At 49.4% G+C, this 19,149-nt stretch overlaps 1 protein-coding gene across 8 annotated transcripts in view; it reads left to right on the forward strand.

Moving 5' to 3' along the window:
- Window positions 1-19,149, forward strand: part of CHD8 (chromodomain helicase DNA binding protein 8) — a 1,687,145-nt gene that overhangs the window by 890,937 nt on the left and 777,059 nt on the right. For all 8 annotated transcript variants that reach the window (XM_069633907.1, XM_069633913.1, XM_069633911.1 and 5 more), the window contains exon 21: window positions 18,728-18,927. In XM_069633907.1, the coding sequence (XP_069490008.1) occupies window positions 18,728-18,927 (200 nt within the window). The remainder of the gene's footprint in view (window positions 1-18,727; window positions 18,928-19,149) is intronic.

A 19,149-nucleotide genomic window follows, 5' to 3' on the forward strand; every position in this document is an offset into this window, starting at 1 on the left:
CAATGAGAATTTCCATCGCAAGTTTCAAGCTCTTCTTCATTAAGAGACTAATCTTAGCATACAAAGACCTTACCAGATTGGACTTTGTTGGAACTTCCATTACTTCATCTTAACCTTAATAAGTTGTTAAAGTTAATTGAAGAATAAGAAGTTACAGGAAAAGATTGCTAAAGCATTCAAGGACCTATCCAAGAAGGCTGAATGAACATTAAAGTTTCCTGGCAACTAGTAAGGAAGTCTTACCTACTAAATCACTTCTCAGGGCATTTTAAGAAGTACCAGGTATGGTTTTTTAAACTATTCAGTAAAGGATATAGTTTGAGATCAGTGACTCAATGAGTAAATGTGGTGTTGTATATGCTTATGTCTTTCCTACAGGTGAAGAACTAGCAATTCAGAGCTCTAGGTACTACATTTTGGGTGGATTGCCGGGGGTTCAGCAGCTTCCGCAGATGCAAGATCAGAATCTCAGCCTGACAGCAGTCCTGCCCGAACTGCTAGGTCACATCCCTTCTGCGTGAGACCACACGCATCCCCAGACATGTTTCAGCCTTGTTGGGCATCATCAGTGAGGAGTAGCTTGGGTCTCTAGGCCGGGCAGACTCTGGACCCACGGTTGGGCATACCCGTCCCACTTGGGGTGACTTTAGCAAAACAAAAAGGTGATGGCTGGAAGGTTTTGAATTAATCATAACCATGGGCATAGTATACAGACTTATACCCTATTACCAAGAGGAAAAGGCAGGCATAGTCTCCCACAGGGTTACTACATACAATCTTGCCTAACACTGTGCTTTACCTCCAATCTGACTTTGAAGAACTTGTACCTAGATAGGGATGGACTGCTAAAGCCTTAAGGCCTCTGAAAAGTAAAACAAGTCTCTGAAAGTATTGTCCTGCTATTGTTGATGTGGTTTAACCTTTTTATTCCTATATAAAGTTGAGTTGCTATAACAAGTGGTTTTACTTACTTTGAACTGTGTTCATGAATGGTATAATTATTTACTAATTGTTTTCTCCCCTGAAGAATTGCATTTGGTTTAGATTATGTTGATTAGTTAAAATAATACTTACCTGATTATAACTACCTTTGTGTATATCAACTAAATATCTATTTTCTCCAGCATGGGGTCTGGCACGGATTCACATGCTCATGAATATTCCCTGTCGTCAGGTCGGGAATCCTCAGTAAAAGAAAAAACGGTTTCATTTTAACTTACAAACTGTCTTTCTCCTCTAAACAAATCACAACTTGAGGTCATACTGCCTCAACCAATGACTGCCCTCTCCCTAAACCTCTCCTCTGGCAGCCATCTTCAGTTTTCAACGCACGTTGCAGTTTTGGGAGTCCTCGTGTTTTGCTCCGTGAACTTTTCTACATTTTCACGCTTTTTTCAATAAAGAATTCTATTTTTGGTCAATAGAGCCTGTGTGCTCTTTCGCTCCTTTGACCAGCAAGCGGGGATCCGTTTGTCGACGTCTTTCAACACCCCTCAAGTGCAAGAATCGTTGAAGTTTCATCAAAGATTCCAGAAGGCCATTGGGCCTACTCCGCACTCAGGACCACGTCGCAGGAGAAGGAGGGAGGCTGCCTCTTCAAGCCCTGTTCCAGATGCGGATTGGGAAATTTGTTTGTAGAGGACAAACACCTGCAGTGCCTCTGTCTCCATCCGGACCACAGGGAAGTGGATTGTGACATCTGCCTTGGTTTTTCCAAGCAAACCGTCAAGGATAGTCACAGTAGGTTGGCGGCATGGCTCAACGTCAAGGCCTCTACCCTGTGCGGCAAGCAGGGGTATTTCTCACCCAGGACTGGTCCGTGGAGCAGGCCTCTAAGTCCTTTGAGGGCGCTCCATCCATGGGGGCCCAAGAAAAGGCCAAGCGCACTGCATGTCCGTTTCCGTCGGTCGCCGCACAACCAGGTACCGCGATGGGTAGGGCCGGGCAGGCTCATCTTCACCATCTGCCTCCATCGCCAGTCACCGCTCCAGCTCCTCCTCGAAGAGGAAATCGGCTAACCCAGGGAAGCTGTGGGAGAAACCAGAGAAGACAAAGGCGCAGGGTAAGGTGTCCGCCCTACCCCTCGAAGCCCAGGTAGTCCAGGCAAAATCATCCTTGATGATCGATCTGGTGTCAGCTGCGCGCTCGAAGGCAAAAGGGGCTGACCCGTCCAGGGAGCCTCGGCGGTGCTCAGAGTATCCCTGCACCCGAGGCAGGGAGGCCTCGACCAAGACGGTGGAGAAGATGCCAGAAAAGAGGATGCCATCCCTAAGCCTGAGACCGACCCCTCAGAATGTAAACCATGCTCCAGGGTTCCCCAGATGAGGAGGACCTGGTGTCTGTTCACCCAGTCCGGAATGACGTGGGTAACGACGGCGAAAACACCAAGGGGGGCGACGGCAGAAATGCTGACAGGGGCTGGCCGCAGCAAGGCTTAAACCCCTCCCCACCACCCTCCCTACACCTCTGAGGGACATATCACTGGACATCCTTTCGACCCTCCACACCCTGGTGCCGGAAATCCAGAAGAGGATGCCCACGATGCTGCTGGCCCCAGCGATACTGGACCAGCCACTGGTGAAGAAGAGACGACACTACACTGCTGGATCAACCTCCACACATGCCCTCCTCTCTTAGGGAAAGGACGAACAAGCCGACAACTGACACGGACGACAGCAGCTTCTTTCCGTCGCTGAGAGCTTCTACCCCGAACAAAGTTGGGTCGTTCCATGCGATGGTAGCCAGAGGTCTGAGCTCTTCCAGCTGACTCCAAGAGAGACCAAGAAGTAAGGTTTCCTTTACCAATGGTGTGAGGCCAAGAGAAAGACCATTCTGTTTTTGCCTCTCCTGGATGACGTTTGGGACGAAGGCCTGGCGTTGATGAGAAACCCAGCCTCAGCCTTCGCGAAGAGGAACAGGCTGGAGAAAAAGTACTGGGTGCCAGAGTCTGCACCGAAGTGCCTACGTTGACAGCCTTCTCAGGACTGCATGGTCTCGGCAGCAGCAAGAAAGAAGTCATCGAACCCCTCGTCTTCAGCCTCCGTTCCTCCGGACACCGAAGGGAAGAAGTTAAATGCCATGGGTAGGAAAGTTTTCTACTCGGTGGCAACGACAGTCAAGACGGCTAACGTGCTTACAATCCTAGCCAGATACAACAGGGGACTGTGGTAAAAGATGGGACTGTGGTATAAGATGGCCCCGCTGCTGGAGTTTCTGCCTGACAATAAGCTGGTTGAGGCGCTGGAGATCCTCCATGAGGGCGAGGTCACTGTTCCCCTCTGCATTGCGGACACAGGGTTCCGACAGATGGGGAACAGTGTCTGCCTCCATCGTCGTGGCTGGTTGAAAGCCACCAACTTCTGTCAGGAGGTCCAGGCGAGGGTACTGAACATGACTTTCGACGTGGGACAACTTATTTGGGAAGGCCGTCCACAAATTTTTGCAGGCCATTAAGACAGACACAGACGGCCCGTGCCATGGGCATGCTTCCGCAACATCGTCCTGCCTTTCCTGCCTCAGGAGAGAAATCCGGCAGATCCTCAAAGGGCTTTAGCAGGGGCTCCTCTTCGTACCGCCAGCCCTCTCAATCCACGACCCAGGAGGCCTAAAGGGGCCATTCCAAGGCTTTCTGTGGAGGTGGCCGGAGTTGCTCACAAGAGCGCATGCAGGCCCCGAAGTAAGATTGAACCACGGTGCGAGGCCGGCTGTCAGGATTAGATCTCCACCGACCAATGGGTGCTGGATGCTCTCGCCAACGGACACACTCTGGAATTCAAACTAAATTGTCTGCTGATGCCGCCGGTGGCCCGGCAGGAGCAGCACATCCAGTGTGTTTTCAAAGTACCTGGCATTGGTGGTGGCCCATCTGCGTCTACAGGCTACACGTGTACTCATACCTAGATGACTGGCTCATCTGGGCCAAATCAAGGGAACTGGCCGTCGAACACACAGAGGACTGTCCGGTTGTTGACCGATCTGGTGTTCTCCGTCAACTATCCAGAGTCCTGCTTGATACCATCGCCGAACGCCCTGTTCCTGGGGGCCAGACTCAACACAGCCGCCTGTCTGGCGGCTCCCTCAGACAAGTGGATGGTGGCGCTGCTAGGCAATGTGCAACAGCTGTTGACACTGAAGACCGCCGCTGTGCAGACCTTCAAGTCGCTGCTCGGCAGGATGCCGTTGTGCATTTACCTGATCCGACTCTGCAGGTTGCAGGTGCGACCCCTTCAGGAATTCCTGGACGCTCATGGATTCAGGTGTCCGGAAGCATTGCAGAAAAGATTACTCTAGACGAGGCGTTCCGTCGAGCAGTAAGGTTGCTACAAACAACTCTGACTGCAGGTATAGGAAACCCAACCTTTGGTATAAGCTTGTACTACACAGTTTTGGTAGCGTGGTGCGCAGCCAGGCTTCTCGCAAGAGGGGTCAATGTGAGCTGTAGGGGAGTTAAACAGAGATTCACAGTGGCAAGTATTCAAATTAACTCTTACACTCAAGGTTTCTTGAATAAACAAGTATTAATTTATCAGTTAGAATAAGCCTTCTTCAGAAGGGAGCAATATAATAGTAACACACATACACTTCAATACTGTACACACTTAGTTTCTAAATCAGTAAAGACCCTTTTGGGATGGCCCACAGACACAACCTACACCCTCAGGTGGTTTCAATAGCGAGGGTGCTTGGTACATTAATATGTTACTGTTGGCATTTAGAATACTTGGTAAAAGGCAAGGATTATTAGAACAAGAGACCACAAATATTCTTAAGCAGGCAAATACTTTTGGATCCCTACAACAGAGTCATTCAGTATAATACGCTAGGCCAAAGTCAACGGGCAAAAGTCTTATATAGGATGAAGCACTTCTGATGGGTAAGTAGAAAAGTCTTGGCACAATGTTTTAAGTCTTTGAAGAAAAGAAGAATCAAATGTAGGGACACAAGCCGTTAGACCTGTGAGTAGTAGAAGATGCAAAAAACTCCACAGCAAGAGGCAAGTTCCCTCAAACTTTGTTACAGTACCTTTGAATTGAAGAAAAGTGCAGCATATGACTTCTGTTTCTGTGCAGCTCTGCAGGTCTCACTCTTCCTGGACCTCGTCGAGGGAGGATTTCTGGGGACTCCTGCACTGCTATGTGATGGTCACCGCTCGCAAACCGGCAATCTTCAAATCAGTGGCTGTTCAGTGTTCAGCTCCTTCGTCTACCGCAAATAGCAACACCACGGTTCCTGGCTATCGAGATGGACTGTTCTTGCTTCTGGGGTCTCGCATTCTGTTGAGGGGTGTCAGGCTTGTTCAGTCCTGCTTCCTGGGAGTCCGGAGGATCTTCCTGAAGCTCTAGGCCAGCTTAAAAGAAATGCACACAATTTGGTGTTCCTCTCCACGGCTGTACAGTTTCCAGCAGCAACTCTGCGGAAATTCAACCAGCTCCGAGATGAATGTCCAGGTGGCTTACTTTGGAGTTCATTGGTCCCACCAGCCCAAAGGGAGAAGTCTTCCTTGCAGGGGCTTCTCTGTCTATAGGAATTTGGAGTTTCAGCACGGCAGCAGGGCTTCACTGGACAAGCCAACGGTCCAGGAGTTGCAGCAGGCGTCCTCTTCATGTTCTTATTAGTTTCCTTCGTCCAGTGGTCAGCTCTGCCTCCCAAGCCAAAAGCCTCGCCTTTCATTCAGTTCTCTCACATTCACTCCAGCCTAGCTGTCAGTCCCCCAGCAGGGTGGCTGTCCTTGCCAGACAGTCAGCCAGCCAATCACTACAGAGTGCATTTGGGTCTCCTAGGAGACCAAGCACAGTGAGTTTTGAGCACCTCCCTCACTTCCTGCCTACCCCAGACACCCTGGATCCAGAGGCGGGCTTCACTCGTGAATCCCGCCAAAGCGACCAAACCTGGTTTGGCGCGCAGAGTAAATCTCAAGAAGGACCTTTCCACAAAGAAATGCTGAAAAAAGAATACCGGGGCAATTTTGACAAAAATGGTACATGTGGCTGCTTTACTTTAGCTGCGAATGCAGCCTGCGGTGAGTGCACACCATGGTAGTTCAAACGGAAACCACTGCCACCAGCCATTCAGTGAAACAAGGGTAACATAAAATGATACTAGGTAACCCCTCCAGCACCCTATGGTAAGTTAGTCTGTGCTGGGTCTGGAAAGTTACAAATGTAAGTCAAGTCCAGTCAATTTCACTTCACTTTACTGTTCTGGGAAATAGTAGTTTATCCAAGAGAAGGTATTTAAACCTTGGGGAAATCTAATGGACTTCCCTGTGCCGCACTTAACATGCTGTGTGTCACAATGTAAAAGGTAATGCCTATGGAGTTTGTCAGGTTCCAGAAACACAAAGCTCAGAAATCACATTAAAATACATGAGAGAGTGGGGAAAAAGAGATCTCTCTCCAAGTTAAAAATGTCCTCAAAATCCAGCAAAGTTGCTTAGATACCTCCAGGGTTTTGTGCGCTATATTGTCAGGCTGAGAGTATTCCTCCGTCTGCGGAAGCTGCTAAACCCCTGACAATCCCCCCGAATGTAACACTCGGAACTAAATTATATTCAGCTCTGCTTACTACAGCCCAAAGGGAAAGGGGTCAAGATTAGCTGATGCTGAACCTGCAGTGAATACATAAACACAGATTCCCTCATTACTCACTTATCAAAGTTAAGAGAGTTTTATCCTTAACTAAAGAATAAAAATCGTACCTGGTTCTTCTCCTAAAACATCCCAGAAGACTAACAATTTGCTGAGAACAGGTTACTGAAATCTTTCTATCTCTTTCTTGAGTCTCTTGAAATTATAAGTAACTTCTTTTTTCCAGCACTCCTTTTTAACCTTGACTCTTGCTTTTTAAACTGTACATGGTTCCAGTTAATGTTCAGCTTTTAGAATAGGATCCTTCTATACTTTGAACAATGCACACGCACTGAAGGAAACAGGTAGCTTTTGCAGACTGCGCGCACTCGCAGTAGAAAACATAGCAACAGTTTCCGTGCACACGCACTGACGAAAACATGTAGCTACATGTCCACGCACACGTGCTGAAGAGTTCACGCAAGTGCAAATGAGTGCACACACTGCAGAGCAGTTTGTACGCACGTGTTGAAGAAAACAAGTCACAGCGAGGCCTCGCATGCGCAGAGCAAACGAACACAATCCTTGCGCGCACTTAACCGAAGCAGATGAGCAAATACATGCCCTTTAAAACAATGCGGATACATTGTCAAACAAAACCAAAGTCTGTTTTCTTAAAATAACGATTCAAGGAAATCACTGACAGTTTTAAAAACCAAAAGCAAGTCCCTCATCTTAGTATGATCTTCAAACATAACTTCAAGATTTCCCATCTTCAGATTTTTTTCTCCTGACAGTCCTGTCACCTCTCCTGGAAACCCCCAAAGAGTAGCTGCTCAACTGCTAGGGACCTGACAGTTCAGATCCACAAGGCCCAAAGCTTCAGCAGGAGCAACTATGATGCACATCCTCTCAGCTGGGGCTACGACGATGAAAGGCAGAGAGTGACAGTTTAGAATGTTCATTGTAGTATTGCTGTCCTCTCTAGCCAATCAGAGCTCCTATTGAGAAACTCCATCTTGCCTTGGGCCAGTCTCCGTAGTCTGTATTACAAAGTTAAGGCCACACCAACCAAAAGTAGAAGACTTCCCACTCACACCAAGCACACCTAACAAACTCTATACTAAGAGGAAACAAGAGGAAACCTTACATATAAATGTCCAAAAAAATAAGGTGGAGGGAATTAGCACATTTTTGGCAATTCTCCCCATCAAACACCCAGGACATCCTGTCCCCTCTCTTCCTCCCCTCTTCCTTCTACTGCCTACTCTTCCTCTGGCCCTTCTTCTGCCACCTCTCCTCCCTGCTTCTATGCCTTTCCCCTGTTCTCCTCAGACAAGGTTTCTAGACAATGCCAATCTATGAAAGTCTCGTCAAAACAGGTTCACCCCTGTTCCTCCAAAACCATCAAGGACCACATTGATACCCTGGCTCCTGCTCTGGCTGATTTCTGCAACCAGTCCTTCGCCACTGGAGTCGTCCTCTCCCCCTGAAGCACTTCCTTGTGCACCCTCTTCTTAAGAAACCCTCTGCTGGCCCTACCTGTCCAGCTAACTATCGTCCAATCTCCATCACTCCTTTCCTGGGCAAGCTCCTGGAAAAGCTGGCCATCTCCCAGCTTAATCTTCACTCTGAATCTGTTGGCTGTCTTCATGACCATCAGTCTGGCTTCAGAGCTGCCAGAAGCACGGAAACTGCTCTCCTGACCATCTGTGAAGACCTACTCTCCAACCTCTATTCCAACACCCCCTGTGTCCTCATTTTACTTGATCTCTCTTCTGCCTTTTACACGGTCCACCATGCCATCCTGCTCAACCGTCTCCGTGACAACCTGAGTTTCACTGATCGGGCCCTGGCCTGGCTGACCTCCTTCCTCTCCAATCTACCCTCCCAGGTCCAACTTGGGTCCTTCCTCTACTCTTTCTCTACGTGTGGTGTTCCCCAGGGGTCTATCCTCTCTCCTTGGCTGTTCAACCAATACCTGGCACTTCTTGCCCATCACATAGCCGCTCTCTGCCCCAACCTTCAGTGCTATGTGGATGACACTCAGCTCATTTTCAGGCTCCCCTCCGCAACCTCTTCCATCATCTGTCTGCCATCCCAAAGTTGTGTGGCGCCAATGATCTCTGCCTTAATGCCAGTAAAACCGAGATTCTCCTTATCGGCACGCCTGCTCCCTCCTTTCATGTCACTCTGGCTGGCCCCTCTTGGCCCTCTTCCTGCTCCCACCTGTGAGGCTAAAACCCCTGGGGTCATCTTCGACTCCACACTTTCCTGCTCTCCTCACAAAGGTATTCCTTTCCTCTGCTTCCCCCAGAAGCTCATTGTCTCCTGAGCTCAGGTTCTCTCTAGGCTGGACTACTGCAACAGCCTCTTTATAAATCTGCCTGCCTCTACTCTCCGCAACTCATCCAAAACAGGACTGCAAGACTTGTTCTTGGCCTCAAGCCCAGGGATCGCATCTCCCCAGGACTGAAATCTCTGCACTGGCTCCCAGTGATGGCGAGGATTAAGTTCAAAACCCTCTGCATTGTCCACAAGGCCTTCTGTGGCCTGGGACCTCAATACATTCAACTCTTGTCCTAGAAATCTACTTTCTTGAGCTCTTCGCTCATCCACCTCTAAAAGCCCTCAGGGTTAGTCGCTTCTCCAAGCAGCGAGTTGGTGGTAGATCTTTCTTCTTGTGGGGCCGCCCTCTGGAACAGCCTCCCTGCCTCTCTGAAACTTGAGGACAACCATCTCCGGTTCCAGAAGCACCTCCAGACCTTCCTCTTTGCTTCTGCTTTCTCTCCTCCTCTCCCCTGCTGATCTCCTGGCTGAATCTGAAACTGCACTGGTTTACCTGGCTACATTCTGATCTCTGGCCCAGGTTCCCCCCTGCCATTTGCACACCTGCACTGCCCCCCTGGTATCCCTTGCACTCAGTGACTGTTTATGTATCCCTACAGCCCCTACTAGCACTTGACACCGGATGCCTGCACTTACCCTTGCAATTGCCACAAACTGGCTGCAGTTCTATTTATTTTTCTATATTTATTTCACTGTCGTCCTATGTATTGCACTGCCCCTTCCCCTCTGCACTCCCCCCATGCCCCCCCTCTGCTGCACAATCTCAATGTAATCTGGCCTAGTAGGATTGCTGTCTCTTCCCTCTGTTTCCCGTACCTTGCCTCGTCACGCTTTGAAACCCTTGTGTAAAGGCGCGTTATAATTGCCATATCATATCTGATCATATCAAAGTGGAATATTTTCTACTCCCTATCGCAAACTATTCTAACAGTGGGCAAAAGGGAGAACAATCACAAGGGACATACACTTCCTATTGTAAACTCCAATCCATCAGTTTCCCTGTACCCCCACCAAATTCTGAGCAGAGCGTCTAAGGGTAAAACATGTATCCCCCCTTTCCTAACACTGACTTACCTTTCGTTCCCTCATTCTTCATGCGCTATTTCCCCTCATGTCCTATTCTACACCATGAATCCCCACAAAGTACTGAGAATAGAATATGCCTCGAAGAGAAATGCACACTTACAATACAAAACAGCACTCTAGTACTGGGACGATGAAGAGGGATTTGGAGGAATACAGAAATGAAGGTCAGGCATGTCCCATTCATTGTATTCACTATGGCCAGGCAAAAACAGGGTGCAGGTGTATAAAAGGTGGAACACACAGCAGGAGGTTCGTCAGGAATGAGCATCAGTAAGTCCAGTCTAGCCTTTGATGAGCCTCTGAGGAGCAGAGGGCCGAGACACAAAGGTTGCAGACTAAAAAAGTTTTCGGAAACGTGGTGCGGAGCGTGTCTCCAGGGATCCTATGAGGTCGGAAAAAGGGAACCGTGTAGCGGGTCGGTCCTTTCATTGTGGCAGTGCTCGTTCTCCGGTGCAAGGAAATCTACCCAGGAGTGTCTTGAGGAGGTCAGACCCTGACCTCAGGTGTAAGAAGCCATGTGAGCAGATAAGCTGTGATAGCCAGCAGTGCGACCAGTGAGTTTCAAGCAACTACAAGAAGGACGGTACATGAGCGAATGACAGTTGCGCATGAAAGCTGTTGAAATACATTGTGTCAGTGGTTGCGTGCAGCCGGCACGTTGTTGAAAGTTTCCGATCTATAGACAATTAGAGAATAAGCGAATGTGATGACGGCAATGGACCGTCTGGAAACTAGGTAACAGAGCAGTCACATATAAGGAAATCATACGCGTATCAAGGTCTCTGTACAATTGATTGTGAACTGAAAGTATTACAAGCAAGAACTCGATAGAGAGCTGTTGGAGAACAGCAGAAGAGTAGGGGAGCAGTGAAGTGTGAGCAAAAAGCTTGATCCCAAAAACATGTTAAAAAGAGCAAGGGATTCACAATTACAGGTATTCAAATAAACGCTTACACTCAAGGTTTCTTGCATAAACCATTAATGTATTAATTTGTATGTATTTGTTTGTATAGCACTTTACACCAAAACGCTGCACAATTTAACAACTTGATACATAAAACAATATAACGGTAGAAGCAAATTACAATTATGAATCAGTCCAACAAAACAGTAAGAAGAGCAATTAAACTGAAGGGAATAGGGAGAGTAGTGCAGTAAGACTGTGAGGGAGGAGGAGGAGGAGGGTGAGAGTGGGGTGGTAGTTGAGGGAGATAATCAAAGGGAAAAAGATAAAGGAAGGAGGGGGAGCAAGAAGGGGAAGGGGAAGGGGTTTCAAGGTGGGGAATGGAGGAGAGATTTAAGGGAAGTGCGGAATGAGGAGAAGGTAGGAATAAAGCATATTGAGAGAGGTAGTGAGTTCCAGTGTAGGCGGGCTAGGAGCTGGAAGAACGGAAACGGGAGGGGGCACAAGGGGACGGAGGTACTGTGAGAAGGAAGTGGTCAGCAGAACGAAGGGAACGGGAGGGAGTGTAGAAAGAGGAGGGAGGAGAGATAAGGGGGAGCAAGACCATGGAGAGATTTAAAGGCTAGGCAGATAAAGTGAAATTTAAGTTTGGAGTGAAATGGAAGACAGCCAAGGGAGGAAAGGGGAGCAGAGAATGGAGTCACGGGAGGTAAGGAGACAGAGGGTACGGACGGCAGAATGATAGATGGATTTTGGGGGGTGGGGAGGGCGAGATGAGAAATAGCTAGTCCAAAGAGTAAGGAGGAGCATTAGAAGAGGCGAGAGAAGATAAGGGAGGAGATTAAAAGTTTAGTAGCATGGAAAGTGAGAGAGGGGCAGACTTTGCGAATATTGAAGAGGTGGCAGTGACAGGCACGAGAAGTGAGGGATGGTGGGAGAAGGAGAGAGAGGAGTCAAAGAGAATGCCTAGGTTACAAGCATGGAGAGAGTTGGGGAGATTAGTAGGAGGAAAGCGAATGAAAGGTGGAGGAGAGGGAGGGGGAAGAGCATTGGAGGGGAAGAATACGACTTAAGTCTTGTCAGTGTTGAGGGAGAGAAAGCGGGAAGACATCCAGTTCTTTATGGCAGTAAGACAGGAAGAGTTTCCGGTGGAGGAAAGAAAGGAAGAGTTGAGTATTGTCAGCATAGAAATGGTGGGAAATGCCAAATGATGAGATAACTGGGGCAAGGAGTGAGGTGTAGCGGGAGAAAAGGAAAGGTCCGAGCACCGAAACCTTGAGGTACTCCGTACTCCAGGCTGGGTTGGAGAGGACCGGCCTCCCAGGAAACAGTAAAAGAGCGGGAGGAGACGTAAGAGGATAGCCAGTTAAGAACAGAGCCTTTGAATCCAAAGGAAGAAAGAGTGTTGAGAAGAAGTGGGTGATAGACGGTGTCAGAGGCAGCAGAGAGTTCAAGAAGAATGAGGACAGAAGATTGCTTGGAGTGTCGAGCAGAGAGGAGGGAGTTAAGGATGTAGGTAAGAGCAGTTTCAAGAGTGTTTAGGACGGAAGCCAGATTGAGGGGGGGGGGCTAGGAGAGAGAGATTGGTGTCAAAAGATGAGAGCTGAGAGTAGGTGAGGCACTCGAGAAGCTTAGAGAGGAATGGAAGAAGAGGTAGGACGGAAGTTAGAGGCGAGAAGGGGATCAGCAGAAGGTTTCTTCCAACTAGGGATGATAGCGGTGTGTTTGAAAACCGAGCGGAAGGTGGCTGAGGAAAGGCAGTTGTTGAAGAAGGAAGTTAAGTAGAGAATAAGAAGAGGGTAGATCTTAGGGTTAAGAAGGAAGGGAGAGGGTCGGTTGTGGCGGACGTGGTGTGGGCTTTGGAAAGGAGGGTGGAGACGTCAGAGGGGGAGACGGGCGAGAAGTCGGACATGCAGGATGAGGGGGACGGTGGTAGAAGAGTGGGAATACGAGGTGCAGTTGATTTCTTTTCCTGAAAGGCAAGAATCTTGGAGGAGAAGAAGTTAGCAAAGTCAGAGGGCGAAAGGGTAGAAGAGGTAGATGGATCAGGGGTAGGAGGGGAGAGAAGTCGAGGGAGAGTTTGGAAGATGCGGCGAGGATGGGAGGCTTGGGAGTGGAGAAAGTTACAGTAGTAGAAGCGTTTAGCCGAGGCAAGACCAGAGTCGTAGAGAGAGTGGTAAGAGAAATGAGGTTTGGTTGGAAAGCAAAGGAGATTTGAGCCAGTCTTTTGACGTTGGAGGAGACGCCGCATAAAGAGAAGTTGAGGAGTGAGCCATTGTTGAGAGGGTTTCCAGGTTGGACGGAAGAAAGAAAGGGGGTAAAGTTGATCAAGGGAGGAAGAGATAGAAGAGGAAAGAGTGGATAGTGCATCATTGGCTGACAGTGACGAGAAATCTTGGAGAGAAGGGAGAGAAGAGGTGCAAGTGTCGATAAAGAGGGAAGGGTCAAAGTTGCGAAGGTCAAGCCGTGAGAAGATGGAAGGAGACAGCATAGTAGAGGAGGGATGTGGAACGGGAGTAGGGGAGGAGGAGAGTAAAGCATGATCGGAGAGCTAGATAGGAAGAGTAGAGACAGGGGAAGACGGGTAAGAAGAATTGAAAATGAAGCCTAGAGTGGAGCCAGATGAATGAGTAGGGGAAGAAGGAAAAGGGGAAAGGAGGTAGGAGTCAAGGATGGAGAAAAGGGGTGAGGAATGAGGGGGAGAAGGGAGGTGAAGATTAAAGTTTGCTGAGTACAGTTAGAGGAGAGGGGGTGGGAGAGATGAGCGAAAGGAGGTGGTCGAGGTCTTCATAGAAGGAAGAAAGAGGGCCAGGGGGACGATAGAAAGGAGATGGGGTGAGGAGAGGAGAAAGATTTGTAGAGAAATTCAAAGGCAGGGAAAGAAGGAAGAGATGGTGAGGAGGTAGAGGAAAGGTATTTAGGGTGGTAGAGGAGGCCAATACCTCCGCCACGACCAGTAGCGCGAGAGATATGAGAGAAGGAGGACGAGGAGGTGGTTAGGGAAGCGGGGACGGAAGTGTTGTTGGGGGAGGGGGGAATCCAGGTTTCAGTTAGACGTAGGAAATGAAGGTTGAGACGAAAGAACAGGTCTAAAACGGCTGCAGTCTTGTTGCAGGTGGATCTTGTGTTCCAGAGAGCAATGTTCATGAGGCTGGAGTGATGAGCAGTGTGGGGGGTAAAGAAGACTAGGAGGATGAGAGAGGGTAGGTGTAGGATAGGAAGAGTGGGGGAGGGGGATTGAAGAGGGGGCTGGGCATGAGGAGGAAGGAAAAGGAGAGTAGGAGGGAAAGGGGAATGTGGGGTGAGTGAAAGAGGGAGGGAAGGGAAGTGAGGGTGGTGATCAAGGGTTTTGGCAGAACGCATTACAGAGGGGTCAGGTGAGATGAGGAGCGGAGAGTATCCGCTGCCGCTGAGTCTTAAGATGGTGAGAGCAGGGACCAACATAGCAGATCCTAGTTGAAACCGCGCTGGTGTAGCAGAGTGAGGCAGCTCAGCCACAGAGGCAGTTAGGTAGGTAATAGGCAGAGAGATACGGCGCACAAGATCAGGAGCAGGCAGCGAGAAGTGGTTGGGCCCAAGCTGGGAAGGAGGTGAGAAAAGGCTCAGCTGCAGAGACTGTGTGGCAGGCGGTTGGCAAGGAGAGGGTAGGGTAAGAGCTGGAGCAGTTTGCGTGTGCCTGGTTGAACCTGGTAGAAGGGGTGGGGGTTCTGCAGCAGAGACTGTGTGGCTGGGGGAAGGCAGGTGCTAGGCAGGGCTGGATTTGGGGCCGTGACTGTGGTCTTGGAAGATCACGCTTTGATGAGGAAGCGGAAGAAGGACCAGTAGCAGGGGCTGCGTAGCAGGTGGTAGGCAAGTGTGGATCTTGCAGGACCCACGTTGAAGAGGAAGCGTGAGGAGGTCCAGTAGCAGGGACTGTGCGGCAGGTGGCTGGCAAGTGTTGGGCAGGAAGAGGTCCAGCAGCTGTCCCGTCCCAGGACCAGGATGGTGGAGAGGGTCAACGGACGTCTGTCTGGTAGGAAGCTTCACTGCGGACCAGTGCGCCCACCCCAGTGACCAAATGTGAAGAGGCCACACTGGGGGCTGAGTAGGGAGCCGCCAAAGGAGAGGTGAGTGGGTGCGGGGGACCCACCGAAGTGGGTGTGGGCACTGCTTATCCGAGGAGTCAAGACCGGAGCGGGGGACAAGAAGCAGCGGCTCCTGCTGTTGTAATTTGTAGGTCCTGCACCGCAGAGGAGGGCCGGAAGATCCAGCAGACAGGAGAGCATAAGCGGGGCAGCAGGGCGGGAGGAGACTGCGCCGGGTGGCCAAGCTGAGAGTAGTCGACGTGGGGCCCACAATGGCATTGACGTGGGCAGAGGCTCAGTCGCAGGCAGTCGGAGTCGAGACTGGACTGGGTGTAAGATGGAAGCCCCGAGCAGCAGAGGGGATAGGAAAACACAGAAATCCGGAGAGCACGTACAGGCCCATGCAGGACGCAGCGGCACCCAGCCTTGCAGATGGAAGCTCCATACTTCGAATGGAGGCTCCTTGCAGTATAGGCAGATCGAAGCCCCGGGCTTGGAATGGAGGCTCTAGGGCAGAGGCAGGTGAAAGCCCCAGGCTTGGATTGGAGGCTCTAGGCGGTAGAGGCGGGCAAGAGGACCCTGTAGTCCTAAGAGGCCATGCAGGCCGCTGAGCGGGAAGAGGCCGCACCGGGGGCAGAGCTGGAAACTGCCGATGGGTAGCCCTCAGTGGCGTGGGCACAAGCAGCGGACCAGTCGCTGAACCCAGACTGGGCGGCGAGCTAGGAGCGACTGCTCTCGCCGCAGCTCTCAGGACACAGAAGGCGGGTAGGCACAAAGGACCGGAAAGGTCCCGCGGACAACGGAGCAGGAGGAGGCCTCAGAGGGGCCGAGCCAGGATCAGATGAAGGGAGATCAGATTCTGAATGAAGTCGCTGTCGGAGGGGCCCCTGGGTCCAAAGAGGCAGGAGCGGAGAGAGGTGGGATGAGAAATTGCTGTTTTTATTGAATTATTTTGTGAAAGATTCAGCCTGAAGTGAGGTGCTTTTTTCAGGCAGCCGAGCTTCTGCAGCCCTGCTGGTTGTTTTTTTTAAAAACCTGTTTTATTAGTCTGTGTTCAAGTCTTCTTCAGAAGGGAGCAATAGAATAGTAACACAATAATACTTCAATACTATACACTCTTAAGTTTCTGAATCGGACGAGGCCCTTTTGGGATGGCCCACAAACACAACCTACACCCACAGGTGACTTCTGTAACAAGGGTGCTGGAGACATTAATACCTTACTGTTGGCATACAGAATACTCTCAATAGGCAAAGAGTATTAGAACACAAGAAATACAAATATTCATTAGCAGGGCAAATACTTTCAGAAAGCAAATGGAAGCGTTTCACGACGTGGTGTCGGTCTCAGAAGATTACCCCTTTGAGGTTCACGGCCCCACAGATTCTTCCATACTGGCTATCCTTGGCCAAGGCCGGACTGGCGCACGCCTCCATCAAAGTATATCTGGTGACTATCCCCCACTACTCCTGGTCTTCAGGAAGGTCTACACTTTGGTCTCATCGACTCATCAAGAGTTCCTTAAAGGACTGTTTTGATCTTTGCCGCCAGTGAGAGCTCCTGCCCCGGCGTGAGAACTCAACGTGTTGCTGATGAGGCTCATGGGGGGCCCCCTTCAAGCCGATGCATCAGGCCTCTCTCAAGTTCCTCTCTTGGAAAACTGCTCTCCCTGTGGCCTTCACTTCTGCCAGGAGAGTGTGGGAGATCCAGGCCCTATCCTGCAAACAGCCATACCTGACTTTCCACAAATCGATGCTGGTGCTGCAGATGCACTCCTCTTTCATGCCGAAGGTTGTCGGAATTCCACATCGAGCCTTTGCTGTTACCTGTGTTTTTCCGAAGCGTTGGTCAACGTTTGAATGGGCCTTGCACTCGCTGGTCGTTGCTCATGCCCTGAAGTTCTATGGGACATGCACAAAGAGTTTTCGGAAGACTTCTTAACTATTCGTGATCTTTGGTCTTGTGAACCATGGGAAGGCCCTGTCCAAGGCTTCCATCTCAAGGTGGCTCTCCTGCTGCATCACGTATTGTCATTGGTTGGCGAATCCACCTCTGCCCGGCCGTCCGAGAGCCCACTCCACCAGAGCAATCCCTGCGATGATGGCATTCCTTGCTGGTGTGCCTTCTGGATGCACGGTATCTTGAGAATTAATAAGATGATGTAGCTGTATGCCTTCTGGATGCACAGATGCAAACCCGGTCTCTTGGTCATGGTGACGAGAGGAGGGGCCCTGGATGGGCTCCTGCAGCATTTGTCGAGGGAGGGACTCGCCAACATGAATTCTTATACCTGCGCCGGTTTGTGGTTTTGGCGCTTTTTTCTCTGCACCAGTAGCGGACAATCCTTGCTGGTTAGAATCTTCTTCTTTTCTCCGTATTGCACTCAGGTGAGGGGAATCTGATGAGAGGATTTGTGCTTCTATGGCATCCGTGTGGACTTCCAGAAGTTCCAGCGAGATAAGTCAACAGTAAGATAAAACACTGCAAAGTGTTTGAGGTTCGCCGATATTGGGTTTTTGCGGCCTGGAAAGGTCGCAGGACACCTCAAATTGAAGTGTCTTGAGGCTGGTTATGCCCACCAGCCCCGAAAAGGAAGTCGTCCTTGCTGTATCTTCCCCCGTCGATTCAACAACGGGATCAGGACAGTGGCAGTGCTTCAGCAGCGTTTCTGTGGTTACTGGAGGTGCTGCAGTCGTCTCTGCTGAGCACTCCACATAAGGTGGGGTGTGCTGATCCCACAAAAAGAAAGGTTTGATAAAGTATCCTACTATCCTTGAGAACAGTAGTTCTTAGGAAAAAGTAATACAAATAGGAAGGGAAGCCCAAGGGACTCCTCCACAATATTGCACATAGGGTGCTGTGTGCTGCAACAATTTTATTACAGATGGTTGTAGTGAAATACATGGAGGGAAAGCATGACTCCATTAAAAGTAAAAAGAGTACACTAGCAGAAAAAAAAGGGTTCACATCTTAGAGCAAAAAAATAGGAATGAATTAGTGGTCAAAAATCCCACTCTCTGAGTAAAGCTAAAAATAAATCCCAGAAGTTCAGCAAAAGTACTGGGGCTCTCGGGTTGAGGGGAATTGCACAAGAACGGAACATTCTCCCTAACAGATTTCATCAAGACGAGCAAGAGAGGGATGGCCCTAGGTGCCCCAAAGAAGAAAATTGTGAGAACCCTTGAACCAGATCAACAACTAGGAGTGATTATGACATCTGTGACAGTAATCGGGACCATGGTCCTGTGGAGATGCTTGAACTATTAGTTGTGTAGAGTTCCCACTACTTGACCTTATTTGAATCTGTTTACTGTAAATATAAAATGGGTCTGGGGTTGCTTCTAGCCTCATGCTGAAGAGATGTGATGTCACATTTTGTGCTTCACTGCTGCTTTTATGGTTGGACTAAGCCAGATTTGCTTATTGTATTTTCCCTCCTGACCTGGCTGAAAAACAATATTTAGCATAGTTTCCCAGAGCAAGGCCAGTGGCTGTGAATTAGTCAAACAGTTGTATTGTTCTACATTGCTTTTCTATTTGTACTCCTTCCACTCTGAATGTTCATTCTAACTTTCGCACCAACATTGTTGTACCCAATCCCCTTGCATCAGTGTTTGTTTTTAGGTTTTGCAATTTCTCTGCAATGTTTTGTTTAGGAATCAAATCTGCAAGTGTGTTTAGTCCGAACTCGTGTGTTTGAGGCAATATTTTCGAGAATTTTTTTTGTTCAACAGCTTTGTACTTGTTTCTCCTTGCAGGAGACACTGGTGATAGACACACCCCGGGTCCGTAAGCAGACACGCCATTTCAGCAACTTGAAGGATGATGACATGGTGTCCTTCTCAGATTTGGAGAGTGAGGATGATGAGATGCGGCCACGACCTAGACGACATGACAGACATCATGGCTATGGGCGTACTGACTGCTTCAGGGTTGAAAAGCACCTTCTGGTGTATGGGTAAGTTTTCCCTACTAACCGTTAGACATACCTCCCTTGACTTACTGTGTGTCATGACAGTGCAGTATTTGTCCATTGAGACACTCTAGTTGAAAGTGGCAATGCAGGACGTTTCTATTTTGAGGATCGCAGTCACACGTCAGAATCACTTGTTTTCTACAGCATGTGGTCTGGCACGGATTCACATGCTCATGAATATTCCCTGTCATCAGGCAGGGAATC

The sequence above is a fragment of the Ambystoma mexicanum genome, chromosome 13 (assembly GCF_040938575.1).
Source record: "Ambystoma mexicanum isolate Mex_15411 chromosome 13, UKY_AmexF1_1, whole genome shotgun sequence".
Classification (NCBI taxonomy): domain Eukaryota; kingdom Metazoa; phylum Chordata; class Amphibia; order Caudata; family Ambystomatidae; genus Ambystoma; species Ambystoma mexicanum.